Source organism: Pseudopipra pipra, chromosome 3 (assembly GCF_036250125.1).
Source record: "Pseudopipra pipra isolate bDixPip1 chromosome 3, bDixPip1.hap1, whole genome shotgun sequence".
Classification (NCBI taxonomy): Eukaryota; Metazoa; Chordata; class Aves; order Passeriformes; family Pipridae; genus Pseudopipra; species Pseudopipra pipra.
Window position 1 is genome coordinate 75,102,600 of NC_087551.1, and position 12,856 is coordinate 75,115,455.

At 40.2% G+C, this 12,856-nt stretch overlaps 1 protein-coding gene across 5 annotated transcripts in view; it reads left to right on the forward strand.

Moving 5' to 3' along the window:
* Positions 1-12,856, forward strand: part of USP45 (ubiquitin specific peptidase 45) — a 52,390-nt gene that overhangs the window by 27,685 nt on the left and 11,849 nt on the right. For 4 of the 5 annotated variants that reach the window (XM_064649900.1, XM_064649899.1, XM_064649897.1 and 1 more), the window contains exon 9: positions 8,831-8,918. In XM_064649900.1, the coding sequence (XP_064505970.1) occupies positions 8,831-8,918 (88 nt within the window). Of the gene's footprint in view, positions 1-2,022; positions 2,205-8,830; positions 8,919-12,856 lie in introns of those variants that run through there. The other variant, XR_010429331.1, reaches the window with a different exon arrangement.

The window sequence follows — 12,856 nt, forward strand, 5'->3', positions numbered from 1 at the left end:
ACTGGGCATCCTTACTCAAAAATTGAAAAGTGCTCAGTGAAAGAAGACCTAAGAAGGCAGGCAGGAAGGAAAGCAGGAAGGAAGGGGGGGCTTAAAAGGAGCAGGCAAAGGCACATAGGAGTGAGGTTAGGTGTGGGCAGAGAGCCTGTAAAGAAAGGCCTTGTTCAGCTGCAGCTCTGGCATGTCATTTTGTGGGATCCCAAATCTCCAAGTGGATACATTTTCACTGCTCAAAAGCAGTAAGGGAATGGAACACAGTCCTTTTCAACTGCAGACTGCTTCTTTAAGAGTCTGAGGAGATCATGGCATGAAGTTCATAGTCTTGTGTATGAAAGGGGATCTGTGGTGCTTTTTTTATTTAATAGCAAAAGAAAAAAATGATCCCAAGTGTTAATTTTATCAAGTGGTGGGGTAGCCAGGTTGAAGAAGGGGAGAAGAAGAAAAGAAATGGATGAGTCTTTCTATAGCAACTGTTTAGCGTCTGGTACTAATTCATCCACTGTTAATTTTGTTAGTGTTGCAGCTGTCAGATGTTTTGCGAGGACAGATTGTGAGCATAGCTACGGGGCCCTTCTGTTGGTTTTCCACTATGCTGAATATCAGGACTGCAGACTTCTGACTTATCTGGAGACTTAGTAACTAATGCAACACTGATATATTAAGAGGATATAAATTTTATTTCCTTTATTTTTTATGACTGAATAATTTTATTGGTGGAAGAAAGCTTAGTTTTGTGGATCAAGTAAATGTTGTGGCATATAGGTGAGGAGTCCAGAAAAGAGTTACAGAATTTAGCTGCTTCAAACCTCCACCAAATAATTACCTATATAGGTATTACACTGCTACATTACCATGAAGGAAAAAATACTTCCCTAACAAAGAGCGTATTGGTGGTCGCAGAATCTACATAGGTCTTACTTCCCCAAGGAGTATTCATCCTTCCTTCTCAGGTGCAGAAAGTAGAACTCGAGCCAGAGGTGGGACTGACAGAATGGAGGTCATGCACGGTGAGGAGTGTTGATATTAATAGAACTATAGTTTTCGAGGGAAACCTAAACAATGCTTTGAGTATTCCACATATATCGCTTCTGAGAGGAAATGCTAAGGAAAACTAAGGTAATGTTGTACAAGATATAAGGGGTGAAGGAAGCAGGATTTTTCTCATTAATTACAAGTCTTTGAGCCTTTTCTTTTAAAATAATATTACTGTAGGGAAAATATCTTTTTAGAAAAGATTTTCAGCTTGCTTATTTTTCCCATTTGACTTTTACCATTGAAAAATAATAACAGCAGAACACACAGTTGATGTTTCCTTGACCAATTGTTAAGAATTATTTTGTGTCCCTGTCAAGCCCTCCTTGTCCCTTGCTGACAGTGCTGCGGCATGTTCAGGAGCTCTGACAGAGGAGATTACATCTTCTTCTCTGTGCAGCAGCAGTTGAGAGACTGCATGTCTTTTTTTTCAGAAAACTTCGTCAGAGTTTTCATGATATTAGGAACAAGTTAACAAAGCTGAGTGGATGAAGTTTTTGAGCGCAAAGTAGACGAATTGCATGTAAGAGTGTGCATTGGCAGAAATCATCTGCACATGTTCCTGAGTTTTGTGTTCACTTCCTCTACTCAGGGGGAAGACCTGTACAGCATTGTGGAGAACACAAGTATTTGCAATGTGTGTGGTATTGGTGAGCTATGTAAGCAAAGCTTGTAGATCAAATGAAGGAGAAAACCAATGATTTCATTAGGTACATTGGAGGTGTATTCTCAGTGCAGTGTTCATATTAACGAGAATTTAGGGAGAGGTAAGAAAAATAGGAAGCCTTGATGTCACTAGGGACTTGAATACTGGGAGGAGAGAACATGAAAAGAAGGCATGACAGCAAGAGAAGACAGTAAATGATAGAAAATAAATTAGCTGTGCTTCTTTAACTGACCTCATTAGAGTTCAAGTAGCTGTCTGTGAAACTGAAAGGCAACAGACTTAGAGCCTGAGATTAAAAAAAGGGGTTTTTTAACATTTCATAGGGCTCATCTGTGGAACTTGCTGTCACAGAATGTTGTTGAAAATCTTAGCAGGACTTAAAGGAAGAAAGAAGAATTAAGACATCCATATAAAGAGAAAACTTTTTTTTTTTTTATAGTGATGATCTTGTGCATAAAGTCCTTCACTTGCCTACCAGCTGGTAGGAAGAAGTTTCCCCAGATAGGTATTTCCATTACTTCCTAAAAAGAGATGTGTTTTCCCTCTGATGGTTAAGTTGGAAATAGCTCATGGTAACAGGTGAGCTATTATGTCCATTCAGAGCTCCTTCTAACAAGTGCTTTTTGCTCTGGTACCAGAGATCTGGTGCATTGCAAGGAAGTGATGGTGCCTCATTTTCTGTTTTGGGGGAAGGTGAAACAAAAAAGATTAAATAAATTGGCCAGCATGTCCAAAGGAGAGCTAAGAGCTGTCTATCCATGCCCTCCAGATGGTACAGTTGTGCCTGGTGTTATCTGTTACTTACATGTGGGGACAAGCCCATGTTTGCTTGGGGTTTTTCCTGCTAAGCACCTCCTACCAAGCGAACTCTGTAGTGCATGTACTGCATTATTAAAGGGTTCTTCTGTATGTTGCACTACTGGAAAAAAATCAAATAGTATGCTCTGCTTCTGAGTCCAAGCACTTAGTGTTTTTTCTAAAATTTTCCAAGGTATTAGGCTGTCTTCTACACAGAGATAGTAATTCTTGAAAGGATGATTTTGGATGAGATTTTTATTAGAGACAGTGAAAGTGTGTCAGCTCTGTGCAGTATGACTGAATGACTGTAATTGTATCCTGGTTCTGCTTTTGAAGCACAGCTTAATTTCCCTCAAATTAATATAATATACGAATTAAAACTATTGGTTTTTTTTCTTTGAAAAATTATGTTATTATGTAGTTTTTGTTATTACAGCATTCTAGGAATTATCAGGAAAAGTATTTCTTTAACTGACAGTCAAGCAATTACAACTGGTCTCCAGATGAGCAACGGGAGGCTAGATAAGTAGTATGCATGTAGATGTCACAGTTGTCCTTTACCACTTATGGCCATTAGCAGGAGTTCAACCTGTTCTGTCATTATCCTGCTGACACTGTACAACAGGTTGTATCGCATTGGCACTGGCTTCCATATGTCAGCACATCTGTGAGCGGTCAACTCAACCAACCATCTCCAAGTCCCCCACTTTTGCCAAGGATCTTGCTTGAAGCATATTTTCAAGGAGAAGAGAGCACACATCTTTTAGTTGTCAGATTTCTGTGTATCAGCATGGATTAATTCCTTTTTTTTTCTCTAATACCAGTTTATAAATGTAGGAATCTTCCAGTAAATGCATTGTGAGCTGTGAAATTCCCTCTTTTTTATTGTTTTTTGGTTTCCTTTTGTGGCTTCCCCCCCAAAACAAATGCACTAATCTCAAATATTTTTCTACAGAACATGAGATGGAATTATATGCAACATTACATAGCATGCTATGTACATGAATGACAGATTCACTATATGTTAAGCAGTGTTAACAATAACATCGTTTGTCAGTTCAAGTAAATGACTCAAACCTTAGGTAGAGTCTTTACAAGTCACTGTCCTTGCCACTGCACTTTTAAAGTGGTAGCTGTTACATTCCCATCACCTTTGTTTTCGTTAAAATTTAGGCACGTAGATTTAGTACAGACACAGAGAAGCCTAAATAATCTTGTACTCATAGATGCTGAATTAATTTCCTCCCCTCTTAGTTTAAGCTATTAAAACTGTATGGAACATGCAAGTAAACTATTTTACTTTGAAATATAAATTAGTACATTAATTTTCATCTGAAGTGATTATTGTATGCTCATCAGTGGGAGGCTACACTGCAAACTGTAAGCAGTAACAAAAAGTATCTGTGGCACTTCCTCCTGATTTGCATTGAAGATTTAGCTTTGAGGTGTGTTTACAGTGAAAAGAAACCTCCTGTAACAGTGATGGAGTTTTTGTTTGCTTCTTTGTCAAGTAATTATTAATTTTTGTTCCTTTTTACTATAGTGCCTCTTGCAGAGGTCCTGCTTTTGTGGCCAAAAAATAATAAAAATCCCTATTTGTACCAGGATCCAGGATGTGTATGTGCAAGGTTTTCTTGCTATATACTGAAGCTATTAATGTATCTGTGCTGGAGGAGATAGGCTGAATATACTCATTGATTCTCACTGCCTCAAGAAAACAAGACATTTCTGATAAATTAATGGTAATACTTTGGCTAACTAACTCATCATCATGGCTGGGCTTCGCGAACGAAGATTTGGGAAGGGCTCTATCCACATTTGTCACAAGCGCACTGGTGGCTAAAAAGGCTAATATGAGATAGGCACGTCTGGTTGCAAAAGGCACAGCAGAAGGACTCCTTAGGTGGTATATTCTGCAAGGCACGATTCTTTCTGCATTGTCTTTTCTCCTCGAGAGTGATCCTGCGTGTGTTCTCAAAGGCATCAGCAGCGTTATAGATGGTGTGTCTCCAGACCTCCCGATTGGAGGCCAGAGTAGACCAGTTATGTTGATCAATATGGCCAAGGCTGAGATGTTGTTTCAGGGAGTCCTTGTATCTTATCTTCGGGGCTCCTCTCTTGCAGCAGCCGGTGGCAAGTTCACCATAAATCAAGATCTTAGGGAGGTGGTGGTCCTTCATCCTTGAGATGCGCCCTCCCCAACGCAGCTGTGTTCTCAGCAACATGGCCTCAATACTTGTGACTTCACGAGGAAGGCAGCCTCAGAGAACATGGTGCCGGTTACACACTCTTTTGTTCAAGTAAGCCCAGAACCGAAAAACATCTCTCAGGAGTCGGCTCCATGATCAAAAACTCTATTGTTCCTAAACTCGAAAATCTGCCGACAGGTCACTCTGACTGCATTATCTCCCTACGCCTTCCACTACACAACAAGCAACATGTTGTCGTCTTTAGTATATATGCCCCAACTCTCCAAGCTGACCCTGCCAAAAATAATAAATTTTACACTGACCTGCGCCGCCTTACCCAAAAGGCTAACTAACTAGATTTCTCAGAATCGAACTGATTTTGGCATCTGGGTTAAAAAAATAAGCTTCTTTCAGGTTCCTGGACATTCAGTGAGAGAAAACTGTTTTAGGAAATTGAAAAGTGAAACTGCATACTGGAAACATGCATGCAGCTACGTATGTAATTTTTTTTAATGTATATTGACTGTTTTATTGGAGCCAAAATAAAGGTTCAGTGCCTTTCAGAAAGTATTTGGGATTTATAATCAAATTGATTGGAAATATTTGATTTTAATAGAAGATATTGCATTTTAGTTATATTAAATAAAATATTTTTAAGAAGAGTGTTGAAATTTTTAAAATTTGAAATTATTTTTTAGGTTGACCTGCTCATTGAAAAAAATTCACTTTGAAAAGAATGCTTAAAAAAAATCAACCACTGCTGATTCCAGATTTTATAGTAAGCCTCACAGTACGGCAGCATCATTAAATAATTTCTAACTAGGAGTATTGTCAACCTCGTGTCAAAAAGTAGACAGGAAGTACAAATGTGAAAGTATCCTATTTGTAAATGTGAACATATTGTTTTGCATATGCAGGTCCAGATTTATTCCATTTAATTTTAGGCACTGACCTTAGAGATCTGCCTTGTCACTTTGAGTCCCTCTCCAGTTACACCCCAAAGGTCCTCCAGCGAGCAGTTAAAAACTGAGAGCATTGTATCACTATCCTGCCTGTAGCCCAAGTCTGCTGTGTCCTAACTTGGCATCTTGACATCTTGCACATCTTCACATTTTACTGTTGTAGGCACATTGCACATCTGATGCGTTCTCTGATCTCCCTTAATTTCCCCTGTCCATGAGCACAAACTTCCAAGGCAAACCCAAGGAGTTTTAGGTATGAGTGAGACAGAAGCCTCATCTTCAAGAACCCTAGAACAGTTGAAGAGCATGGCTGGGCAAGTGAGATCATTGTGCCAGGGGCAAATGCAGATACGTGTTTGCAGCTTGATGTACTGGTTAGCTGGAGCACGCAATGAAAATGAAAACTGGCTCAAAGTTTGTTTAATAAAATTGAAGTAAGTGGTTGTTTTTTTTGGCTGCTCTGCCAGTTTGATAAAATTGCTGTTTGAGCTCTACTAAGCCTTGTCTCCTGTGCTAAGTTTTGTAAGGGGTGCATGTGGTTATGCCTGCATGTGCTCCTCTCAGTCTGCAATAAGAGTCACAGCTGCCATTTGATGGCCTTACTGGAAATGCACAAACCCACCCATTAGAATCCTGAGTAACATGCTGTAGTTAATGTGAATAGAGATATGTTAATAGTGGATATTTATACAGTTTCATTTGGGGTTGCAAGAAGCTGGAAATCAAAATTGTTTATCAGGAGCCTTCTAGTGGTGGTTATCTTAGTAAGGACAACGCCTTAAGGATCTATCCATGTACTCATAAATCTATGCCTGGAAAATATTATATTTAGAGTATAGTTAGATGCTATGAGTAGTAAAAAAAGGAATCAACAGTTTTTCAATAGCAGTGATTGATACTACTGAATGGCTGTCTCATGAACAGATGCAACTGTGCAGTTGGCTAAAAGATCACCAGTGTAAATGGGAGTGTAGTCTGAAACAGATGTTTTTCCTTTTTTGGCTTATGAGGATTGTGTGGATGCTGCTGATGATCCAAAAGGCTAGAAAAGAATCTCTTTTCCTGTGGAGCCTTCAGTTTTTGTTTGTTCTGGATAGTAAAGTGCAATGGTACAAACTTGGCTGGTGCCAGTGTCCCTTCTGTGTCCTTGGGCTGACTCCTAAGTTGGCTCGTGTCTGCTGGTGCCAGACACCACAGAGGATGACAGCTGGGAGGACAGTGTAGTCGGAGAGGACAAGGGTGACACCAGATACGTATTTTCTAAGGCGCGTAGACCCTTTTCTTTGTGACTTTTGATTTCTAGAGATGAAAAGTTAGGAAGTACACTATTTTTTTTCTGAAAGAAGCTGTTGCAGCTGTTGAATCCTCTATATCTTCCAGATTCGGATTTCTGTTTAACATAAGTAGCCAGTAAATGAATGTAGTGATATTACATCACGGTAACAGCATGGAGTGTTCATGATCTTTCACGGTCCCTTTCAACCCAAACCATTCTATGAGTCTACGATTGCATGAGTTGTCCAGATAACTTGGTTTTGGTGCACTCAGGCATTGCAAAGAAGCTAAAATTTGTAATGTTTTTCTATTCAATGTACAGTGGGAGCAAAATACTTGATATACTTGATTGTTTTGATGGGTGAGTAAAGAAGGTTCCTTTAAATTAGCGCTGAATATTTATGAAATTTGAACATCTGTCATCTCAGGGTTTTTTGCTGTTAAAACCAGATGGGTATACAATTCCCAAAAGCAGCTTTGAGTAGAGTTCAGACAATGTGTAGCCAATTTATTACCTGTCTTCACAAACCTGATAGTTTTGGAATCTGGATTCAAATTTATTGTCTCAATCAAAACAACTCATTATTTTTGGTCTTTTTTAATTTTAGGTATGAAACTGTGTTTTGTTTGCTTCTGGTAATATTGCATGTTTTAATATGAATTTCAGATGTGTGAAGTATTGTGGTTTGTTAGGACAGGAGTTTGGATGCAGATATTGTGTGAATTGATAACTTATGATGCTAAAAGGTCCTTATAAAAGTTCTGTGAAAGAACTGTAAGAGTAACTCTTACCTGATAGCATAGGAGTGCTTAACTCTTCCTACCCTAAAAAAACCCAACACCAAACCCTGTTTTTTCTAATTAGAAATGCTCTTAAAATGGAGATCCTTGGTTTAGAGCATTTATCGCTAAAATATATAATATTAGTTGAAGAAATTCAGCATAAATAAAAGAGTAATTGAATACAGTGTAAATTACATGTATCAGGATACGTATATCAGGATATCATACTATTATAATTTTCTCTTAAGTTTCCTTAATAGTATTTGAAATCCATATATAGTTTGATGATATTTACCATCTTAACTCACTGACCATTCATTCAGTTTGCTAAGCTGCAGCTTACTGCATTAATGGCCTGTGGAACCATTTAGAAGAGATGGTTGTATATTTGTTTAAGTTGAGAAATTCTCATTTGGATTCTGACACACAGTTTTTGTTTGTTTGTTTGATGTATAGCCTTGTGACTTCCCTTTCATTTCAAGATCATCTTTTTCCAGTTGAGATTATTGTGCTGTTTATGGTTTACTGTACATGGACTGTTTTATGCACATTTGAGATTTCTGCTCAATTGAGAAAAGGGTGCGATAGCAAGGGAGGCTAAGCACTTTCACAGTCCTTCTGTCTCTTTCATGACATTGGGAATGTTTAGTGGTACAGAAGTTCTGGTGTAGAGTCAGTCAGGACTGACTGCTAGCATGGATGAGGCTCTACTGGCAAAGCTGTATTTTAGTCAAGCCATACCCAATAGGATCAAAATGTGACCCAGGTTACAGTGCAGCCTTGTTGGTGTAATTGCTGCCTGCCACACCAGGAGCTTCCTAAAGTCCCATGAGGTCTAGCAGGGATTGCACCTATTTGTGCCCCTGGCATCCAACAAGACTGATGCAGACATTGTCTTGGCACTGGAACTGGCTCCCTAGGGAAGTGGTCACAGCGCCAAGCTTGATAGAGTTCAAGAAGCATTTTGGATAATGCTCTCAAGCACATGGTGTGATTTTTGGGGTGTCCTGTGCCAGGCCAGGAGTTGGACTTTGATGATCCTTGTGGGTCCCTTCCAACTCAGCATGTTCTGTGATTCTGTGCCTCCTAAGACCACTTTAAATTCTTTACTCTTTCTTTCATAGGGCTCCTCGATTTAAGGGGTTCCAGCAGCAGGACAGCCAGGAGCTTCTGCACTATCTGTTGGATGCAATCAGGATTGAGGAGACAAAGGTAGTGTCTTCCTGTGTCTTTTAAAGAACTTAATTGACTTTATGGTGAACTACTAGTCATTGCTTCAATGTTCTTCATGTTCCCAATGTTTTAAAGATGTAGTTAATGAAGTAAGAGTGGCTATTTCTGTTATCTTGAGAAAAATGATTACTTTTTTTGAAGGATGATTTAATTATGTTCATGGTGATTTGTTAAAATTGTTGATTGGAATGGAAGTTTCATTTAGCAGTAGAAAGGGTATGGTAAGTAGAACGTGATAACTTTAGGCATCTGAGTTGTTTGCCTTTATTTAAAAAAAGAAAACTATGAAAAAAAGGACATCTGAGGAGTCAAGAAAGTAAATATATAGGACCTCTGATTTAGCTGACAGAATTTTAAAGCTTTGGAACAAAAATTAGCAGCTCCTAGCTGTGGGCCTGCTCACAATTTTAACTGCAAATTGTGAAAAGAAAAAAAGAAAAATCTTGCAAAGTTTCTTGTATTTCTTGGAAGTGTGAAGAGCTCCTTGCTTTATAAATAAGGCGCTGCTTTTCATTGCTTAAAATCTACATCTAAGTATGCTACGTATAGAAGCAGTTTGTTGTATTGAAAATGTCCTTGTGTGAGTTTTGTTGTTTCTTTTCCTTCATTACTTGTGCCTCCTGTATTGTTGAAAGAAAGTGTGTGTTTGCTTGTTTGAACTGTCTTGGGCCATATCAGATTTAATCTGCCTGACTTAGTCTTGGACCCTTCTTTTCAGATGATATTTTGGTAAATAGGCTTTTCTAAGCCTCCTCTGAGGGAAGGCCTTAAATCTCATACTGACCAGCATACTTCCTCTTCCTTCTCATTAGTAACTTGATGAATGTCATGATCCTGAGTTGAATTATCTCACAGATAAGATGTAAAGTTGTGTCTGAGCCCAGTTTGGGGCACTAGAGTAGAACTGAACAAATCCCCGTCCAACCAGAATACTAATATATATGGGACAACCACGTCCTGGGGGGCATCAGGCAAAGCATCGCCAGCCGATCGAGGGAGGGGATTGTCCTGCTCTGCTCTGCACTGGTGAGGCCTCACCTTGAACACTGTGTGCAGTTTTGGGTACCACAATATAAGAAAGATATTAAGTTTAATTAGAGAGTGTCCAAAGGAGGGCAATGAAGATGGTGAAGGGCCTTGAGGGGAAGCTGTATGAGGAGTGGCTGAGGTCACTTGGTCTGTTCAGCCTGGAGAAGACGAGACTGAGGGGAGACCTCATTGCAGTTACAACTTCCTCATGAGGTGAAGAGGAGGGGCAGGCACTGATCTTTTCTCTGTGGTGACCGGTGACAGGACCCAAGGGAATGGCCTGATGTTGTGTCAGGGGAGGTTTTGGTTGGATATTAGAAAAGAAGGTTCTTCACCCAGAGGGTGATTGGGTGCTGGAACAGGCTTCCCAGGGAAGTGGTCACAGCACAAAGCCTGACAGAGTTCAGGAAGTGTTTGGACAATACCCTTGGGCACATAGTGTGACTCTTGGAGGTGATCCTGTGCAAGGCTAAGGGTTGGACTCAATGGTCCTTGTGTGCCCCTTCCAACTCAGCATATTTTGTGATTTTGTGATTCTGTGGTCTTGTGAGGAGCATACTTGATCATAAACAGAACTGAACTGCAAGGAGAAACAAATAAACCTTGACACTGAAAATTTTTAGAAAATTATGTCTTGAACAGGGCACACAACAGAAGCAGGTAATTTCAGTTAAAAAACACTTGTCACGTTTTTGCAGCAGAAGGAAACTTTATTGTTTTATTTTTTGATTTTCTTATAAAAAAAGGTGGAAACTGTACTGACTTGACAAAAGAGGATTCACAGAAAGTAGGATTATTGCAACAACCAAGCTTCTTCTCCAGTCTCCTGCTTCACCAGTGGACATGCCATCATTATGATAACCTGCAGTCATATTTGCCTTTTGAATTTCGCCATTTATTATTAGAGAGCAGTGACAGCTACAGTAGCTACCTCAAAAGAGTGATGGAAAATGGTGAGAATTCATGGTGACCTTCTGGGCAGTATTTCTGCTGCCCCATTACCAGGCAGGGAGAGGTGGGTCCCACCCTGCCCTGCAGTTAAACCCCACAGCTGCCCTAATGATGCATTACTGCAAGCACTCGGGGTGCTCTGCCACAGACAGTAGTAGGAAAAGCTCTCTCCCCCTTTCTCTCTCTCTTTTTCTTTAAAGTATCCCGTGTTTCAGGTCTGTAGATGGCACAAAACCAGCAAATATAAGGCCCATGGTGAGCACTGGCCACTGTGCTGGCCAGACACAGGCAGGAGCCTTGCAGCTGCCCCTATGCCCTGCCCGCCACTTGGGCTCTGGCTGCAGCAACAGCTTACGGACACTGACCTTCCTCTTTCAAGCCACTTTTAAACTTCATTCTTGGAAGAGGGAACAACGCTGTTGAAAGGTGACTGACTGCTTTGCCATCCACCTGTGAGAGCTGAACGTGGCCATCCTTGCTTCCCTACACCTGCCAGGATTGTTTTTAAACCCTAAGTGTTTTTATGAGAAATACATGTGATACATAACATGGCAGTAGTTATGGGACCTAACCAAAAATGACATTATACTTTTGCCTCTTCTGTGTGGTTTTTTGTCTTGTATCTGATACCAGTGCTGAACTTTTAGTTAGAAAGTTTAGTTAGAAAGTGTGTATGTACACAAGTGGATTTTTAAGCTAAAAGCTTGGCAATACGACAATAAAGATGACATAGCGTCTGCTGTTTCCAGCAATGTGGGCTGGAGATGGTTTCACACCAGGGCCTGAAGTGGCTGAACCCTGCTGCTAATTGATTAATGTCTGCTGCCATTGTCCACAGCACCCTGCCCATTCAAAGACTATGTCTTTCTTTGACCTAAATAAATGGTTCAACGCGCTAATCCCAACAAAAGGGTTGCTTATGGCCCTAAACCCATTTATGGTGCTCAACTTCATGAATTACCTATTGATTAATCCTTTTAGTATATTGTTGGCTTTAAGATGAACAAAGCTGAGCTTGGGGCAGCGGGAGTTAATTCACAAGCCAGGTCACATACTCATAAGGTCGGAGTATGACTGGTCTGATGGGTGCCTGAACTGCAAACCAAACCTCCAACGCTGTCTGTCATCCTCACACTTCTGTAACATTGTGGCCTGAAAGTGTACTTTGCTGCCTGGAAACAAGAGCCATTTATTAATCCTTTCCTGTTAGGACACAGGGTTTGAGTTGCTTGCAGACAGTTTGGTATCACCATTTGTCTCTTAGAATGGTACTTTGCTCTAAGTGTGACTTCAGTGACATGTTTAATTATAAGTGTCATTTGCACACCAATGCGGGAGACTCGTACATGTTCCTAGAGTTTGTGGATCAGATAGCCAGTACATTTGCCAGAAAAAGGGGAAGCACGGGTCATGCATGCTACAATGTTCCCCGTCAGGGGACCTGATTCATCCTACTGCTTTCCTCTCTGCAGCATGTCAGATTGGGCTTTTTTACCAGCATGTGCTGTTCTGCTGCGAGGGTACACCTCACAGGAGTACAGCATCTCCTCACCCCAGGGCAGCTGAGAAAGAGCAGGGGCAAGTACCGCCCGTCTGGAGGGGCAGCTACAGCCCATCATTTATGAAGTTGCTTCTTTCTGATCCTTCTTTCAAAAATGTAGTTTTTAGGATTTTTTTGGAGCAAATATTGATAACATTTATATGGATTCATTGGAAGTTTTCTGTCTCTTGTAAGGTTTTCTAACATAACTCTAGAATGTGCAGTGTTAGAAAATAAAGAGAAGTAATGAAAATACTGCCCAAACACAGTCATTGAATTCTGACTATTAAAAGTTCTTTAGCTGCCTTCAAGTGTTTTGTGCCCTAGTCATCAGTAATAATCAAGTCTGCCATATATTTTTTCTCTCCAGTGGTGGAAGAAATGGACAGTATTTGTA